The sequence below is a fragment of the Physella acuta genome, unplaced genomic scaffold (genome assembly GCF_028476545.2).
Source record: "Physella acuta isolate Inbredline_101_S28 unplaced genomic scaffold, ASM2847654v3 ptg000283l, whole genome shotgun sequence".
In the NCBI taxonomy this organism is placed as follows: domain Eukaryota; kingdom Metazoa; phylum Mollusca; class Gastropoda; family Physidae; genus Physella; species Physella acuta.
This window is the reverse complement of record NW_026731802.1, coordinates 715,126-735,844: the sequence shown is the minus strand read 5'-3', so window position 1 is coordinate 735,844 and position 20,719 is coordinate 715,126. Positions and strand designations below refer to the sequence as shown.

General features: G+C 40.7%; 1 protein-coding gene across 6 annotated transcripts in view; it reads left to right on the top strand.

The window, feature by feature from the left end:
* LOC131939562 (protein unc-80 homolog) overlaps positions 1 to 20,719 on the top strand; it is a 140,841-nt gene that overhangs the window by 73,888 nt on the left and 46,234 nt on the right. For all 6 annotated transcript variants that reach the window (XM_059297950.1, XM_059297953.1, XM_059297951.1 and 3 more), the window contains 6 exons: positions 2,797 to 2,961; positions 4,179 to 4,313; positions 9,045 to 9,145; positions 10,451 to 10,537; positions 10,623 to 10,706; positions 16,135 to 16,203. In XM_059297950.1, the coding sequence (XP_059153933.1) occupies positions 2,797 to 2,961; positions 4,179 to 4,313; positions 9,045 to 9,145; positions 10,451 to 10,537; positions 10,623 to 10,706; positions 16,135 to 16,203 (641 nt within the window). The remainder of the gene's footprint in view (positions 1 to 2,796; positions 2,962 to 4,178; positions 4,314 to 9,044; positions 9,146 to 10,450; positions 10,538 to 10,622; positions 10,707 to 16,134; positions 16,204 to 20,719) is intronic.

The window sequence follows — 20,719 nt, the reverse complement described above, 5'->3', positions numbered from 1 at the left end:
GTAGCCATAGGTCAGTGGTGGCTCAGCTCATGTACCAACTGCTGACCACCACAGTACTGTGTCAGCTGACCACCTCAGTACTGTGTCAGCTGACCACCTCAGTACTGTGTCAGCTGACCACCACAGTACTGTGTCAGCTGACCACCACAGTACTGTGTCAGCTGACCACCACAGTACTGTGTCAGCTGACCACCACAGTACTGTGTCAGCTGACCACCACAGTACTGTGTCAGCTGACCACCTCAGTACTGTGTCAGCTGACCACCTCAGTACTGTGATGTACATTAACCACTGACAGATGAGTTACACTGGAAGCAACTAGTCATTGTGCCATAGATGTGTATATTGTAACTACGCAGGCTTCCATTATTTACCGCTGACCCCTCAAATCTGTCGGACAGAACTGGGAGAGGAAGGATTCTTCATCATACAAAACACAACTTTATACAAAACTAATAACAATACACCACTAAACCATGTCCATCACACATTGTCCACAGGCCATGAAACCACAAGCCACATTTGAAACAAGGCACATCCACCACACATTGTCCACATCCACCACACATTGTCCACATCCACCACACATTGTCCACATCCACCACACATTGTCCACATCCACCACACATTGTCCACATCCACCACACATTGTCCACATCCACCACACATTGTCCACATCCACCACACATTGTCCACATCCACCACACATTGTCCACATCCACCACACGTTGTCCACATCCACCACACGTTGTCCACATCCACCACACATTGTCCACATCCACCACACATTGTCCACATCCACCACACATTGTCCACATCCACCACACATTGTCCACATCCACCACACATTGTCCACATCCACCACACATTGTCCACATCCACCACACATTGTCCACATCCACCACACATTGTCCACATCCACCACACATTGTCCACATCCACCACACATTGTCCACATCCACCACACATTGTCCACATCCACCACACATTGTCCACATCCACCACACATTGTCCACATCCACCACACGTTGTCCACATCCACCACACATTGTCCACATCCACCACACATTGTCCACATCCACCACACATTGTCCACATCCACCACACGTTTTGTCCACATCCACCACACATTGTCCACATCCACCACACGTTTTGTCCACTAACCACATCAACCACAAGCCATATTCACCACGCTGTCCACAATGGGCATGCACCAAAATTGACACCCACTCCCACAATCCACACCAGGAGTGAGTTGGTCTGTGATGATTGGAATGAATGTGCAGTTCACCAATTGATGTCTCCGACCTTTTTGAGGGGTTTTAATGTCTTTCTAAATTTTGTTTGATTGATATCTTGACACCTTCCTACCCTTTGACACTTGAACTCTTCCCTTCCCTTTCCAGTTGTAATTGCAATGTCCCCCAGCATTTCCCAATTGTTTTGTAACTCTTCCTGCTGGTTTGTGTAGCACATGACTCATGTAGTCACACTACCTAGGCAACTAACTTGGCTGTCAAGACTAATGAAGGCTAATCACAAGCTAACAATAGCACTCATTTAATTTCACGCTATATTGAGTTAACATGTAATGAGCCCTGAAATTTCACCCTATATTGAGTTAACATGTAATGAGCCCTCATCAATGAACTTGTGTCATCAATGACATCTTGTCACGTATCTACTCCTGTTTTGTCCTGTCTTTAACCATTGAATGACCATTGATAGCGCGCCCTGGTACCAAGTGATTGTAACTTTAGAAAGCAGACGCATTCCCCTCTCTGGGCTGTGCTCTCATGTCTGGGCTAGATCAAGCTTGTTACCAAACATTGGGTTAACTGCCCTAGCTAGATCCAACCTACTGGGTTAACTGCCCTAGCTAGATCCAACCTACTGGGTTAACTGCCCTTGCTAGATCCAACCTACTGGATAACTGCCCTTGCTAGATCCAACCTACTGGGTTAACTGCCCTAGCTAGATCCAACCTACCAGGGTTAACTGCCCTTGCTAGATCCAACCTACTTGAGCCTGGGTTAACTGCCCTTGCTAGATCCAACCTACTTTAGCCTGGTTTAACTGCCCTTGCTAGATCCAACCTACTTGAGCCTGGGTTAACTGCCCTTGCTAGATCCAACCTACTGGGTTAACTGCCCTTGCTAGATCCAACCTACTGGGTTAACTGCCCTTGCTATATCCAACCTACTTGAGCCTGGTTTAACTGCCCTTGCTAGATCCAACCTACTGGTTTAACTGCCCTTGCTAGATCCAACCTACTGGGTTAACTGCCCTTGCTATATCCAACCTACTTGAGCCTGGTTTAACTGCCCTTGCTAGATCCAACCTACTTGAGCCTGGTTTAACTGCCCTTGCTAGATCCAACCTACTTGAGCCTGGTTTAACTGCCCTTGTTAGATCCAATCTACTGGGTTAACTGCCCTTGAGCCTGTTGAAGCAGCCCTTGCTAGATCCCACCTACTTGAGCCTGGTGTAGCAGCCCTAGCTAGATCCAACCTACTGCTTTAACTGCCCTAGCTAGATCCCACCTACTTGAGCCTGGTGTAGCAGCCCTAGCTAGATCCAACCTACTGGTTTAACTGCCCTAGCTAGATCCCACCTACTTGAGCCTGGTGTAGCAGCCCTAGCTAGATCCAACCTACTGGTTTAACTGCCCTAGCTAGATCCCACCTACTTGAGCCTGGTGTAGCAGCCCCAAGACATGTTTGCTGCCTATGATTGGGCTGGTCGTCTAGCAGAACGTATTGGCTGGTCACTTTATGCCAGGGCGTGTTTTCTCAGCTTGCTGTGTGCATTGTTTGCTTGATACTACGCCAGTTGTACAGGAGGAGATGACTCTGGCGGCACGACGTGTCTCGTTGGCCCCAACCAATCGGGCCAACAACCAAAGCCGCAGCATGTCCTGGCGCAATGGTAGTCTACATTGGGGCAGAATAGCCTGGGAAGGTAGTACTCATATCTTGTTCTTCACTAAGCCAATCAAAAAGCTCAACTAGATCTAGTTACATCTGTTTACTGTAGTAGCTAGTTTTTTTTTTTACAAGTGCCCCCTCCCCTCTCTCCCCTGTTTTAACATAGCAGTGGACAGCTAGTAGCTGAAGGTTTTCAGGCATATCTCAGGATAGACTTTTATTTTTTACTAGTAAGTTAACACTATTAACAGTGAACTAATCCTTGTTGTCACATGAATCCAGTGTGTCACTAAATCTATATTTATTGCATGTCTTTACACTAAGCAGACTAGCGACTAGTATTACCTTCATTCACTGATGCGAACTAACGGTTGACTGTCCTCATTTCAAACAACTGCAGGGTTATGTGCAATTTTGTTTGATGTCAAGTGGATCAGTAGAAACCAGCAGAAGCAATTCCTATATAAACCTTAAAATCTCTAATTAGTCTCTAATTATCTCTTATTAAACTCTCTAATTAGTATTTTGACACTTTGAAACCAGCAGAATCAAAGCCTATCTAAACCTTGAAAGTCTCTAATAATTAAATTAAAGTCCTTATTGGTATCTGGACAGTTTGAAACTAACAGAATCAAATCATATCTAAACCTGTTTGGTCTCTAATTAAAGAATCTAATTACAGTTATTATCTAGACAGTTTGAAACCAACAGAATAAAAATTAAAATCCTAAAAGTTTCTAAACATTTAAAGTCTCTAATTAGTAGGCCTATCTGGACTGCTTGAAACAAACATAATCAAATCCTATCTAACCCTTTAACGTTTCTACTAACAGCTTCAGAGTGACTAAATTTGCTTAGCTACTAACTTTATTTTTTATCACTGAACAATCTGATCAGTTTCACAAATTCTAATGTATAGTGTACAATAAAAATTAGAATCAGAATAAATTTATTAAAATGTGGCTAGGAATTGATTTCTCCCAGTAAAAATGTGGATAGGAATTGATTTCTCCCAGTAAAAATGTGGATAGGAATTGATTTCTCCCAGTAAAAATGTGGATAGGAATTGATTTCTCCCAGTAAAAATGTGGATAGGAATTGATTTCTCCCAGTAAAAATGTGGCTAGGAATTGATTTCTCCCAGTAAAAATGTGGATAGGAATTGATTTCTCCCAGTAAAAATGTGGCTAGGAATTGATTTCTCCCAGTAAAAATGTGGATAGGAATTGATTTCTCCCCACTCCCTCTCAGGAGATGAGGATAGAATGGAGCATGGCCACCACCTGCAGACAGCTCAGTCGGTTTTCCCATCATGCATCTGCGCTGCTGTCTTGCCAGTTCTACATCTGTTAGATGACCATGATGTGAACGCTGATGGGGTTTCAGGTATATGAAGACATTTTCTTGGGGTTTATATATCAGAAGACGTTTACAATTCATCATATCTAATATATAAAGTTGAATTTTTAAATATTTTTTAAAATTCTGTGTGCGACAGCGAACGGACAACCCCGTGATTACATAGTAACAAAGCAAAAAAAATATAATTGATCGCCATAGTGTTATATGTCTAAAGTGCTCATCATCTAAATTAGTGGTTTAAAAAATGAATATTGAAGGTGTTATAAAACAAGCTTCATTTTCCGAACTTATAGTGTTAATTGACGGCATGTGCATTAAACAAAATTAAAGAAAATGTATCAGCCTTCACAAAAATTCTAAATTGTTTCTGAAAATTATTTTCATTTAGTCCTTTAGCACTAATTACGTCCCTTGATAAATTAGGAAAACACAATTACTTCCCTTTAAAAACTACATGGGGGGGGGTGTTTCCTTTTATTACTTTGTTTTGGTGTTGGGAAAAAATAATTAGCGTGGATTGATAAAGTGCAGTGAGGTAAGTAAAACAGATATTTTAAATGCTCCCTTTTATTTATTTTACACTGAACGTACTGTTTACTAAATATTATTTGCAATCAATTACAGTTTACAAGTACAAGCCGCACCTAAATGTCCTCTATGTTTACTTCTTTCCGTTTGCTAAATTAAATCAGGCGCGTCCGCCGACGCCCCGGCAGGGTTCGATTTGGCGCCATAGTCTTTAAATGAATCGATTTTGAGTTGTTGTTTGCGTTTGCTTTTTTTGTTTGTGTTTTTTTTTGGATGTGGGTTTGTTTTCATTTGTTTTCTTTGTGTTTGTAGTTGGGTTTGCGTTTTCATTTGTGTCATTGTTATGTTTGCGGGTGTTTTGTTTTGGTTTGTTGTGGTTAGGGTGGGCAATGCCGGGTATATGCTGATTACTAAACACGCATGCCATGGTCCTTTACAGATAGGTTTTTCACAGAGGCCAGTGCAGGGCTTGGTCGGCTAGTATTATAATGGACACCAGCGAGTTGACGAGATTCCTTCCATAATGTTGACATGGAATAAAAACGTGCTTTTTAGATTTAGACCGTAAAAAAAAAAAAAAAAAAAAAAAAAACTTAAGCCTAAAATTAATTTAGAAATTTAATACATTTCTATTTATTTTCATCAAGCCTAAGTTATAACCGGATGTTTAACTTTCGTAAGACAAATATTGATTGGCTGTACAGTAACTTAGTGATCGATAACTATTTGTTAACAAAACTTTGCAGATCAAGTTTTTAAATAACAATGCAAATTTAAACCCCATGACCTAGTTTTTTCTATTTTTAGCTTAAAATGTGTACAATAAAATTTATGGTGGCCTATCGAATAGCAGGATGACATTGTTTGTTTATGTCGCCATTACACGTGAAAACCAAATTGTTTTTGCTTTTTTTTTTATTTTTTATTTAGTTACCGAAAATGTTAATAAACATCAGTCATGAGATACATCCAATCTTTAGTAAAGTCCGAAAAAACCAGACAGGCAGGATTTTATAACCATATTATGCATTATTAATTGTAACTATGCCGTGCATGATTTTTAAATTAATTTATGGACCTCTCAAATACTGACAAATACCTTTGTTGAGACTTTTCTCGCTGGCGTCCATTGGAGGCCTATTGTGAACATGCTGACTCACAGACATGCCTACCATCCAGCCCAAAGTGGAATTGTTTCATTAAATGAAAAAAATCGTGTCTCGTTCCGAAATTATGTTGTCGTTGAAGTTTGTTCTGCTAAATTTAGAGGCTAAATCAACAAAATAAAAATAAATTTAAAAATTAGAAATTCAAAAGTCAAATTTTAAAAAGAGCGGAAAAAAGTTCAATAATTTCCCTTTGCATCGCACTTCCGTTTCCTTATTAACTAGTTATACCGCGTTTACACTTGCGACATGTTTACTATACATTTCTAAAAAAAAAACTTCGCCATAGGGCCTAAGTTAAAATAGGGGAGCCTACTCACTTTATTGCGAAGTTTTTTTTTCTAACCATGTATAGTATACATGTCGCAAGTGTAAACGCGGTTTTACACTTACTTGACTTTCTGCACGTATGTGGAAAATGTCGGCTGCTGAGAATAGGCCAATCATTTGTTTTCATTTAGGGCTTAGGTGACTTTTTAAAAAGACACACGATTTTTTTTTTCATCTATTTTGAGAAGTTTGTCATTTCGAATTCGTTTAGCATTTGTAATCGTAAATTGATGGGGCTTTCTTCTACAGATTAGAATTTTTAGATTTAGAAAATCTATAATAAAATAATAATTAATAATTGTAAATTATGTAAATTGTACATTCAAGTAGAAAATAAAATAGATTCTAGATCTAGATCTAGACGTCTAGATCTAGATTCTAGAATCTACATACATAGATCTAGATCTACATTCAATTAATTTAAAATAATTTGGTAATCTATCGTTATAGGTAGATCTAGATCTACGTAAAATCGCCCGCGGCTAGAAATCTAGTAATGTACCAAAAAGTTAACTCATTGTCAAGGCTTTAACAGTTAATAGAAATAGAAGTATATTCTATTTATTGTGATATATTTATTTAATATTTGTCAAACACAGATACATGAATAATATTAATAAACCTAAGTCTAAGTCAATAGCTAAATAAAAATAGGCCATAGGCTACTATTATACTATAGGCCAGGAATTAACTTTAAACAGCAGTGTTTGCTAGCAAGATTTGCTGTATCTATTATATAACAGCAGCCATTTGGAGTTGCTGCCCCTGAATCTCGCGCAATAAGTTAACCAAAAAAAACTTAAACAAGAAGGCTGCTATAGTAAATGAACATGGTTGCATCTGTTGGAAACATCGCTAGATTTCTAGTCTTCAATTATTACTGAAAAGTTTTAATTCAATTGTTTAAAAACAGGTACATAAATGAAACAAGGAAACATTTTTGTATTTTTCAAAACATAAATCCTCCTCAAAATGTGAAATTATTATTAAAATTTAAGGGGTCACCTGTTTTTCACAATTTTACGTACCTAAAACAATAGATTACCAATAATTTAAAATATTGAGTGGGAAATACGAGAATCCAATGAGTGAGATGAATATAAAATCCTCAAAACTACAATATAATTGAATATAAATATAATATTAATTAGGCCTAATAATCATGGGATAACTGTTGTTAGGGTAATTAAAATTGGCAGAGGCTAGTAATGTGAAAAAATATGACTAGGGCTTAATTATTATAAATAAATTATTATGGTGACTTTATTAGTACAAGTAATCTTTATTTATAATTTATATATTAATATTAAATTGTGATATATTTGTGTCAAATACAGGCCAACTAATAGATCTAGCCTCTGCCAATTTTACATGCCTAAAACGATAGATTACCAAATAAGGATATACACTTGGCCTAATCCTAAAATATAGATCAATATATAGGCCTATAATTTGTATTTATTGAATCAATAATAATTGATCTATCAATCTGCATCTATCAATTTGTATCTCTGAATTAAGTCCATGGTATGACTCGGTAGCCTTGACTAGACTATACTCTAGGGCCCTAATAATAGACATATATAGATTCTGGGAGATTCTATATATAGTCTAATAGTAGATCTATATTATTATTACTATTATTATTATTAGTCTATCATACACTTAGAACCTTAGATTATAGTTTCAATTACGAGTGCCCACTTACTAAAAGTAAAAATAAATAAAATATGTCACATGACACCCTTGAACATTAGATTTTGTGTATTGCCTTCTATACACTAGTTACTAGTAGATCTACTCTACTTTACATAGTTGAAGTTGATTGGAAAGCTAGTTAGTTAAAGAATCCTAAATTTAAGATTGTTGTAGCATCAACTACTCTAATTATTATACTTAGGCTAACTAGGCCTGTAGATCTATATATAGTGTAAATTTAGTGTTAATTATTAGATCAAACCTTTAGTTTTATAACATCTAAAGTTATGGTTTTATTATATAGTGGGCAGTACATTTAAAAAAAAATGTAAGTGGAAATTAAGCATTAGGGCCCATATAGATATTTATATATGGGTAGAAAACTAGCAATAGGATATCAATATAACTATAATAAAGCACATATTTTTTACTCAAGTTAATCTTTGTAAGTATATTAACTGTTCCTACTTTTGGTCACCTTGAACTAGGGAACAAAAGAAAATCACAAATAAAACAGACTTTAATACTAGAACATAGGCCCTACACTATGCTAAATGAAAATAACACCGCATTTGATATCTGGATACTGGAACACATTAAAATTGACAAATGCCAGAATACAGTGATGACTGTAAACTATTGTAATGTAACTGCCTCCATTAACACTGTAGAGGCAAGGTTTATGTGTATACTTGTATCTGAAACAAGTGACTAGGCTGGCCACATGAAGAATGGACAGATATGCTTACTAGGTTAACAAGTATACCACAATTACTTTCATTTCCACTACACTACAACAATAGTTGTTGTCCTCTAGAACGTTGTCAAACAGTTGTCGTCCAGACAGGTTTTGCTCTCAAGACAGTTGCACCTATATGAACTTGTAGTTCTAGTGGTGGTGATGTTTCTATTGGGCTATTTTTCTTGGGTTTGTAGTCAGGGTCACAATCAAAAGTTGTTGGGTTTAGGGTTACATTCTTGTCTTAACCTTCTATGTGCCAGTGTGTCCTAACTCTGTTGTTTTGGACCCTAGTGGCAGAGGTGGCCAACAAAGTAATCTGGGACTGCATTGTGGACGACCCCATCCTTTTTCTCAGGCATTTCTTGGAGAAGTTAACAGTTAAAGACAGACAGGTGAGTCCTGTATTGTTGCATGTATGTGAGGACAAACTGAGATCAAATTGTTCAGTCTTTTCCATTTCAGGAAATTTTCCATCAAACAATATTGGAAATTTTTAAAAATCTTTTATCTTTTCCACTAATCTGTTTTTTCTGTTTTAACAGATGTAAAAAGGCTTATTTATTTGGTCTATTTTATTCAACAATTATATGTAAGGTTAAAAGAAAAGTCAGTAATTTAGTTTTAGAAATAAAACTTTTTCACGTTGTCCTTATTTTCCTACGAACAAAAAGGCTCCTCTTTAGTGATTTTGCTCATTTTGTTCCCCAATGCAAGCACATTCAGTTACTGATCTACATCATTCTGGTGAGGGGAAAAGACGATTATTTTTCTACGACATGTTAATTTACTGTGACAGTGTGAATGTGTTACGAGTGATTATGCAGACACTACCACTGGATTTTGCCCATAGACGTTGGATGAAAATTGTTTATTGTTGTCATTTTTATGACATTTGTGTTGTGACGTTTTTTGTGGTTATTAATGTTGGTGGGTAAAATTCGGCTAATTAACACATTGTCTTCTCTAGACAGCTGCTAGGCTGTAATATAGTCTACTTCACTTTTTTTAGGATAGTGCAAGGATGCCACTTGTTTCTGTATTTTTACGGAGTTTTTTTTATTTTTTAAAGGACTACTTTTTTTACTCAATTTTACAGACACTTCTGCACCATGTGCCTCCATACCTTACGCCACACTTACCACTTTTGGCCTACAACACAAGCAAGCACTGTTATTTAAATATCCAATTTTAATCATCTTAAGTTGTGCCACAAAATAAAGTTGTAGGCCCAATATGATTTGGTTACACTACATAATCTAACAGGGCCTAGATCTCATAGTTTTCAAACTTATGTTTAAAAGAAACCTTTAAAATGAAATACCATAAATTGTTTGAGGAATTTGCCGCCTCAATTACATCTCTGAATATAAGCTCATATAAAAAAGGTGAGCCGACTCTGACAGCCCCAACCCTTTTTTTCTCTCTTGTCCCATGGAATGAGTGGGTCTTGTTGAGTCGGTAAGACCAGTGTTTCTTTCAGACATCTTTCACATGGAGGGGGGAGGGGCATATCCCCACCCCCTTGAAGAGATGCCTAAAAGAAACTGGGTCAGTCGTGTCATGTGATTACTGTCTGGTGGGTGTAAGAAGTGTCATCTGATTACAAATGTTCAAACAAATGTGTGCATATATGATGTTGGGCTCAAGTTAGATCTCTCGTTGTTGTAGTTGTACCCACTTTTGATCTGTTATTGCAGGAAGAGCTGATGTTCCTCCTGCGCAAGTTGATCCTCTACTTCCCTCAGATGCCAGCCCAAGCTGCCCATTCCATCTTTAACTACCTGGTCAGTCTGTCCACTAGTCCATGTGTTGTCCATGTGTTGGTCAGTGTTGCCTGAATCTCCTCTGACCAAGTTGTATTTTCTGCAGATTGGGTACATCATGTTCTATGTGAGAACCCCATGTGAGGGAGGACAAGATGCTATCTCTGGAGCCTTGTCACTGCTGTGGCTGGTAGGTTTTTTTTTTACTACTAGTGGCTAGGTTTGAAACATTTGGTGGGCAGGTTTAATACATTTGATGGGCTGGTTTTATACATTTGGTGGGCAGGTTTAATAAATTTGGTGGGCAGGTTTAATACATTTGGTGGGCTGGTTTAATACATTTGGTGGGCTTGTTTAATACATTTGGTGGGCTGGTTTAATACATCTGGTGGGCTGGTTTAATACATCTGGTGGGCTGGTTTAATACATCTGGTGGGCAGGTTTAATACATCTGGTGGGCTGGTTTAATACATCTGGTGGGCTGGTTTTATACATTTGGTGGGCAGGTTTAATAAATTTGGTGGGCAGGTTTAATACATTTGGTGGGCTGGTTTAATACATCTGGTGGGCTGGTTTAATACATCTGGTGGGCTGGTTTAATACATCTGGTGGGCTGGTTTAATACATCTGGTGGGCTGGTTTAATACATCTGGTGGGCTGGTTTGATACATCTGGTGGGCTGGTTTAATACATCTGGTGGGCAGGTTTAATACATCTGGTGGGCTGGTTTAATACATTTGGTGGGCAGGTTTAATACAATTGGTGGGCTGGTTTAATACATCTGGTGGGCTGGTTTAATACATCTGGTGGGCAGGTTTAATACATCTGGTGGGCAGGTTTAATAAATTTGGTGGGCAGGTTTGATACATTTGGTGGGCTGGTTTAATACATCTGGTGGGCTGGTTTAATACATCTGGTGGGCTGGTTTAATACATCTGGTGGGCTGGTTTGATACATCTGGTGGGCAGGTTTAATACATTTGGTGGGCTGGTTTGATACATCTGGTGGGCTGGTTTAATACATTTGGTGGGCAGGTTTAATACATTTGGTGGGCAGGTTTAATACATTTGGTGGGCAGGTTTAATACATTTGGTGGGCTGGTTTAATACATCTGGTGGGCTGGTTTAATACATTTGGTGGGCAGGTTTAATAAATTTGGTGGGCAGGTTTAATACATTTGGTGGGCAGGTTTGATACATTTGGTGGGCAGGTTTAATACATCTGGTGGGCTGGTTTAATACATCTGGTGGGCAGGTTTAATACATCTGATGGGCTGGTTTACTATATCTGGTGGGCTGGTTTAATACATCTGGTGGGCAGGTTTAATACATCTGGTGGGCTGGTTTAATACATTTGGTGGGCAGGTTTAATACAATTGGTGGGCTGGTTTAATACATCTGGTGGGCAGGTTTAATACATCTGGTGGGCAGGTTTAATACATTTGGTGGGCAGGTTTAATACATCTGGTGGGCAGGTTTAATACATTTGGTGGGCTGGTTTAATACATCTGGTGGGCAGGTTTAATACATCTGGTGGGCAGGTCTGATACATCTGGTGGGCAGGTCTGATACATCTGGTGGGCTGGTTTAATACATTTGGTGGGCTGGTTTAATACAATTGGTGGGCTGGTTTAATACATCTGGTGGGCTGGTTTAATACATCTGGTGGGCAGGTTTAATACATCTGGTGGGCTGGTTTAATACATCTGGTGGGCAGGTTTAATACATTTGGTGGGCAGGTTTAATACATCTGGTGGGCTGGTTTAATACATCTGGTGGGCTGGTTTAATACATTTGGTGGGCTGGTTTAATACATCTGGTGGGCAGGTTTAATACATCTGGTGGGCAGGTCTGATACATCTGGTGGGCAGGTCTGATACATTTGGTGGGCTGGTTTAATACATTTGGTGGGCTGGTTTAATACAATTGGTGGGCTGGTTTAATACATCTGGTGGGCTGGTTTAATACATCTGGTGGGCAGGTTTAATACATCTGGTGGGCTGGTTTAATACATCTGGTGGGCAGGTTTAATACATTTGGTGGGCAGGTTTAATACATCTGGTGGGCTGGTTTAATACATCTGGTGGGCAGGTTTAATACATTTGGTGGGCTGGTTTAATACATCTGGTGGGCAGGTTTAATACATCTGGTGGGCTGGTTTAATACATTTGGTGGGCTGGTTTAATACATCTGGTGGGCTGGTTTAATACATCTGGTGGGCTGGTTTGATACATCTGATGGGCTGGTTTACTATATCTGGTGGGCTGGTTTAATACATCTGGTGGGCTGGTTTAATACATCTGGTGGGCTGGTTTAATACATTTGGTGGGCTGGTTTAATACATTTGGTGGGCAGGTTTAATACATCTGGTGGGCTGGTTTAATACATTTGGTGGGCTGGTTTAATACATTTGGTGGGCTGGTTTAATACATCTGGTGGGCAGGTTTAATACATTTGGTGGGCTGGTTTAATACATCTGATGGGCTGGTTTAATACATCTGGTGGGCTGGTTTAATACATCTGGTGGGCAGGTTTAATACATTTGGTGGGCTGGTTTAATACATCTGGTGGGCAGGTTTAATACATTTGGTGGGCTGGTTTAATACATCTGGTGGGCTGGTTTAATACATCTGGTGGGCTGGTTTAATACATCTGGTGGGCTGGTTTAATACATCTGGTGGGCAGGTTTAATACATCTGGTGGGCTGGTTTAATACATCTGGTGGGCAGGTTTAATACATCTGATGGGCTGGTTTACTATATCTGATGGGCTGGTTTAATACATCTGGTGGGCTGGTTTAATACATCTGGTGGGCTGGTTTAATACATTTGGTGGGCAGGTCTGATACATCTGGTGGGCAGGTCTGATACATCTGGTGGGCTGGTGTGATACATTTGGTGGGCTGGTTTAATACATTTGATGGGCTGGTTTAATACATCTGGTGGGCAGGTCTGATACATCTGGTGGGCTGGTGTGATACATTTGGTGGGCTGGTTTAATACATTTGGTGGGCAGGTTTAATACATCTGGTGGGCAGGTCTGATACATCTGGTGGGCTGGTGTGATACATTTGGTGGGCTGGTTTAATACATTTGATGGGCTGGTTTAATACATCTGGTGGGCTGGTTTAATACATTTGATGGGCAGGTTTGATACATCTGGTGGGCAGGTTTAATACATCTGGTGGGCTGGTTTAATACATTTGGTGGGCTGGTTTAATACATCTGGTGGGCAGGTTTAATACATTTGATGGGCAGGTTTAATACATCTGGTGGGCTGGTTTAATACATCTGGTGGGCAGGTTTAATACATTTGGTGGGCAGGTTTAATACATTTGGTGGGCTGGGTTAATACATCTGGTGGGCTGGTTTAATACATTTGGTGGGCTGGTTTAATACATTTGGTGGGCAGGTTTAATACATTTGGTGGGCTGGGTTAATACATCTGGTGGGCAGGTTTAATACATCTGATGGGCTGGTTTACTATATCTGGTGGGCTGGTTTAATACATTTGGTGGGCTGGTTTAATACATCTGGTGGGCTGGTTTAATACATTTGGTGGGCTGGGTTAATACATCTGGTGGGCTCGTTTTATACATTTGGTGGGCTGGTTTAATACATTTGGTGGGCAGGTCTGATACATCTGGTGGGCAGGTTTGATACATCTGATGGGCTGGTTTACTATATCTGGTGGGCTGGTTTAATACATCTGGTGGGCTGGTTTAATACATTTGGTGGGCTGGTTTAATACATTTGGTGGGCTGGTTTAATACATCTGGTGGGCAGGTTTAATACATTTGATGGGCAGGTTTAATTCATTTGATGGGCTGGTTTAATACATTTGATGGGCTGGTTTAATACATCTGGTGGGCTGGTTTAATACATCTGGTGGGCTGGTTTAACACATCTGGTGGGCAGGTTTAATACATTTGATGGGCTGGTTTAATACATCTGGTGGGCTGGTTTAATACATTTGGTGGGCAGGTTTAATACATCTGGTGGGCTGGTTTAATACATCTGGTGGGCTGGTTTAATACATTTGGTGGGCTGGTTTAATACATTTGGTGGGCAGGTCTGATACATCTGGTGGGCTTGTTTAATACATCTGGTGGGCTGGTTTAATACATCTGGTGGGCTGGTTTAATACATCTGGTGGGCTGGTTTAATACATCTGGTGGGCTGGTTTAATACATCTGGTGGGCTGGTTTGATACATCTGGTGGGCAGGTTTAATTCATTTGGTGGGCAGGTCTGATACATCTGGTGGGCTTGTTTAATACATCTGGTGGGCTGGTTTAATACATCTGGTGGGCTGGTTTAATACATCTGGTGGGCTGGTTTAATACATCTGGTGGGCAGGTCTGATACATCTGGTGGGCTGGGTTAATACATCTGGTGGGCTGGTTTAATACATCTGGTGGGCTGGTTTAATACATCTGGTGGGCTGGTTTAATACATCTGGTGGGCTGGTTTGATACATCTGGTGGGCAGGTTTAATACATTTGGTGGGCTGGTTTAATACATTTGGTGGGCTGGTTTGATACATCTGGTGGGCTGGTTTAATACATCTGGTGGGCTGGTTTAATACATCTGGTGGGCTGGTTTAATACATTTGGTGGGCAGGTTTAATACATCTGGTGGGCTGGTTTAATACATTTGATGGGCAGGTTTAATACATCTGGTGGGCAGGTTTAATACATCTGATGGGCTGGTTTAATACATCTGGTGGGCTGGTTTAATACATCTGGTGGGCAGGTTTAATACATCTGATGGGCTGGTTTACTATATCTGGTGGGCTGGTTTAATACATCTGATGGGCAGGTTTAATACATCTGGTGGGCTGGTTTAATACATCTGGTGGGCTGGTTTAATACATCTGGTGGGCTGGTTTAATACATTTGGTGGGCTGGTTTAATACATTTGGTGGGCTGGGTTAAAACATCTGGTGGGCAGGTTTAATACATTTGGTGGGCTGGGTTAATACATCTGGTGGGCTGGTTTAATACATCTGGTGGGCTGGTTTAATACATCTGGTGGGCAGGTTTAATACATCTGGTGGGCTGGTTTAATACATCTGGTGGGCAGGTTTAATACATCTGATGGGCTGGTTTACTATATCTGGTGGGCTGGTTTAATACATTTGGTGGGCTGGTTTAATACATCTGGTGGGCTGGTTTAATACATTTGGTGGGCTGGGTTAAAACATCTGGTGGGCAGGTTTAATACATTTGGTGGGCTGGGTTAATACATCTGGTGGGCTGGTTTAATACATTTGGTGGGCTGGGTTAATACATCTGGTGGGCAGGTTTGATACATCTGGTGGGCAGGTTTAATACATTTGATGGGCAGGTTTAATACATCTGGTGGGCTGGTTTACTACATCTGGTGGGCTGGTTTAATACATGTGGTGGGCTGGTTTAATACATTTGGTGGGCTGGGTTAAAACATCTGGTGGGCAGGTTTAATACATTTGGTGGGCTGGGTTAATACATCTGGTGGGCTGGTTTAATACATTTGGTGGGCTGGGTTAATACATCTGGTGGGCAGGTTTAATACATTTGATAGGTGGTCTCCCACTTGTGGGTAGGTTTTCCAATTTAAAGCTAATTTTGTCCTGTCAGTGTATCCCCAGTGTTGAGGGCATCTACTTCAAAGATCTGAAACAGACATTAAAGAAAGAACAATGTGATGTAAGTACCAGTTGCTGCTCTGGTTGTACCATGCTAATGCATGTGCTGGTCTCACCTCTAGCCTTACCTGCTGGTGTGTGTGTGTGTGAAGACATTGAATTAATCTCACCTGTATCTGACCTCTAGCCTTACCTGCTGGTGTGTGTGTGTGTATGAAGACATTGAATTAATCTCACCTGTATCTGACCTCTAGCCTTACCTGCTGGTGTGTGTGTGTGAAGACATTGAATTAATCTCACCTGTATCTCACCTCTAGCCTTACCTGCTGGTGTGTGTGTGAAGACATTGAATTAATCTCACCTGTATCTGACCTCTACACTTACCTGCTGGTGTGTGTGTGTGTGTGAAGACATTGAATTAATCTCACCTGTATCTGACCTCTACACTTACCTGCTGGTGTGTGTGTGTATGAAGACATTGAATTAATCTCACCTGTATCTGACCTCTACCCTTACCTGCTGGTGTGTGTGTGTGTGTGAAGACATTGAATTAATCTCACCTGTATCTGACCTCTACACTTACCTGCTGGTGTGTGTATGTGTGTGTGTATGAAGACATTGAATTAATCTCACCTGTATCTGACCTCTACACTTACCTGCTGGTGTGTGTGTGTGTGTATGAAGACATTGAATTAATCTCACCTGTATCTCACCTCTAGCCTTACCTGCTGGTGTGTGTGTGTGAAGACATTGAATTAATCTCACCTGTATCTGACCTCTACCCTTACCTGCTGGTGTGTGTGTGTGTGTGTGAAGACATTGAATTAATCTCACCTGTATCTCACCTCTAGCCTTACCTGCTGGTGTGTGTGTGTGAAGACATTGAATTAATCTCACCTGTATCTCACCTCTACCCTTACCTGCTGGTGTGTGTGTGTATGTGTGAAGACATTGAATTAATCTCACCTGTATCTCACCTCTAGCCTTACCTGCTGGTGTGTGTGTGTGAAAACATTGAATTAATCTCACCTGTATCTCACCTCTAGCCTTACCTGCTGGTGTGTGTGTGAAGACATTGAATTAATCTCACCTGTATCTCACCTCTAGCCTTACCTGCTGGTGTGTGTGTGAAGACATTGAATTAATCTCACCTGTATCTCACCTCTAGCCTTACCTGCTGGTGTGTGTGTGTGTATGTGTGAAGACATTGAATTAATCTCACCTGTATCTCACCTCTAGTCCTACTTGCTGGAGTGTGTGTGTGTGTGTGAAGACATTGAATTAATCTCACCTGTATCTCACCTCTAGCCTTACCTGCTAGTGTGTGTGTGAAGACATTGAATTAATCTCACCTGTATCTCACCTCTACCCTTACCTGCTGGTGTGTGTGTGTGTATGAAGACATTGAATTAATCTCACCTGTATCTCACCTCTAGCCTTACCTGCTGGTGTGTGTGTGTGTGTGAAGACATTGAATTAATCTCACCTGTATCTCACCTCTACCCTTACCTGCTGGTGTGTGTGTGTGTGTGTGTGAAGACATTGAATTAATCTCACCTGTATCTCACCTCTAGCCTTACCTGCTGGTGTGTGTGTGTGAAGACATTGAATTAATCTCACCTGTATCTCACCTCTACCCTTACCTGCTGGTGTGTGTGTGTATGTGTGAAGACATTGAATTAACCTCACCTGTATCTCACCTCTAGCCTTACCTGCTGGTGTGTGTGTGTGAAAACATTGAATTAATCTCACCTGTATCTCACCTCTAGCCTTACCTGCTGGTGTGTGTGTGAAGACATTGAATTAATCTCACCTGTATCTCACCTCTAGCCTTACCTGCTGGTGTGTGTGTGTGTATGTGTGAAGACATTGAATTAATCTCACCTGTATCTCACCTCTAGTCCTACTTGCTGGAGTGTGTGTGTGTGTGTGAAGACATTGAATTAATCTCACCTGTATCTCACCTCTAGCCTTACCTGCTAGTGTGTGTGTGAAGACATTGAATTAATCTCACCTGTATCTCACCTCTACCCTTACCTGCTGGTGTGTGTGTGTGTATGAAGACATTGAATTAATCTCACCTGTATCTCACCTCTAGCCTTACCTGCTGGTGTGTGTGTGTGTGTGTAGACATTGAATTAATCTCACCTGTATCTCACCTCTACCCTTACCTGCTGGTGTGTGTGTGTGAAGACATTGAATTAATCTCACCTGTATCTGACCTCTAGCCTTACCTGCTGGTGTGTGTGTGAAGACATTGAATTAATCTCACCTGTATCTCACCTCTAGCCTTACCTGCTGGTGTGTGTGTGTGAAGACATTGAATTAATCTCACCTGTATCTCACCTCTAGCCTTACCTGCTGGTGTGTGTGTGAAGACATTGAATTAATCTCACCTGTACCTCACCTCTAGCCTTACCTGCTGGTGTGTGTATGTGTGAAGACATTGAATTAATCTCACCTGTATCTCACCTCTAGCCCTACTTGCTGGAGTGTGTGTGTGAAGACATTGAATTAATCTCACCTGTATCTCACCTCTAGCCTAACCTGCTAGTGTGTGTGTGAAGACATTGAATTAATCTCACCTGTATCTCACCTCTACCCTTACCTGCTGGTGTGTGTGTGTGTATGAAGACATTGAATTAATCTCACCTGTATCTCACCTCTAGCCTTACCTGCTGGTGTGTGTGTGTGTGTGAAGACATTGAATTAATCTCACCTGTATCTCACCTCTACCCTTACCTGCTGGTGTGTGTGTGAAGACATTGAATTAATCTCACCTGTATCTGACCTCTACACTTACCTGCTGGTGTGTGTATGTGTGTGTGTATGAAGACATTGAATTAATCTCACCTGTATCTGACCTCTACACTTACCTGCTGGTGTGTGTGTGTGTGAAGACATTGAATTAATCTCACCTGTATCTCACCTCTAGCCTTACCTGCTGGTGTGTGTGTGTGAAGACATTGAATTAATCTCACCTGTATCTCACCTCTAGCCTTACCTGCTGGTGTGTGTGTGTGTGTGAAAACATTGAATTAATCTCACCTGTATCTCACCTCTAGCCTTACCTGCTGGTGTGTGTGTGAAGACATTGAATTAATCTCACCTGTATCTCACCTCTAGCCTTACCTGCTGGTGTGTGTGTGTGTGTGTATGTGTGAAGACATTGAATTAATCTCACCTGTATCTCACCTCTAGTCCTACTTGCTGGAGTGTGTGTGAAGACATTGAATTAATCTCACCTGTATCTCACCTCTACCCTTACCTGCTGGAGTGTGTGTGTGAAGACATTGAATTAATCTCACCTGTATCTCACCTCTAGCCTTACCTGCTGGTGTGTGTGTGTGTGTGAAGACATTGAATTAATCTCACCTGTATCTCACCTCTACCCTTACCTGCTGGTGTGTGTGTGTGTGTGAAGACATTGAATTAATCTCACCTGTATCTCACCTCTAGCCTTACCTGCTGGTGTGTGTGTGTGAAGACATTGAATTAATCTCACCTGTATCTCACCTCTACCCTTACCTGCTGGTGTGTGTGTGTATGTGTGAAGACATTGAATTAATCTCACCTGTATCTCACCTCTAGCCTTACCTGCTGGTGTGTGTGTGTGAAAACATTGAATTAATCTCACCTGTATCTCACCTCTAGCCTTACCTGCTGGTGTGTGTGTGTGTGTATGTGTGAAGACATTGAATTAATCTCACCTGTATCTCACCTCTAGTCCTACTTGCTGGAGTGTGTGTGTGTGTGTGAAGACATTGAATTAATCTCACCTGTATCTCACCTCTAGCCTTACCTGCTGGTGTGTGTGTGTATGAAGACATTGAATTAATCTCACCTGTATCTCACCTCTAGCCTTACCTGCTGGTGTGTGTGTGTGTGTGTAGACATTGAATTAATCTCACCTGTATCTCACCTCTACCCTTACCTGCTGGTGTGTGTGTGTGTGTGTGAAGACATTGAATTAATCTCACCTGTATCTCACCTCTAGCCTTACCTGCTGGTGTGTGTGTGTGTGTGTGAAGACATTGAATTAATCTCACCTGTATCTCACCTCTAGCCTTACCTGCTGGTGTGTGTGTGTGTGTGTGAAGACATTGAATTAATCTCACCTGTATCTGACCTCTAGCCTTACCTGCTGGTGTGTGTGTGAAGACATTGAATTAATCTCACCTGTATCTCACCTCTAGCCTTACCTGCTGGTGTGTGTGTGTGAAGACATTGAATTAATCTCACCTGTATCTCACCTCTAGCCTTACCTGCTGGTGTGTGTGTGAAGACATTGAATTAATCTCACCTGTATCTCACCTCTAGCCTTACCTGCTGGTGTGTGTGTGTGTATGTGTGAAGACATTGAATTAATCTCACCTGTATCTCACCTCTAGCCCTACTTGCTGGAGTGTGTGTGTGAAGACATTGAATTAATCTCACCTGTATCTCACCTCTAGCCTAACCTGCTAGTGTGTGTGTGAAGACATTGAATTAATCTCACCTGTATCTCACCTCTACCCTTACCTGCTGGTGTGTGTGTGTGTATGAAGACATTGAATTAATCTCACCTGTATCTCACC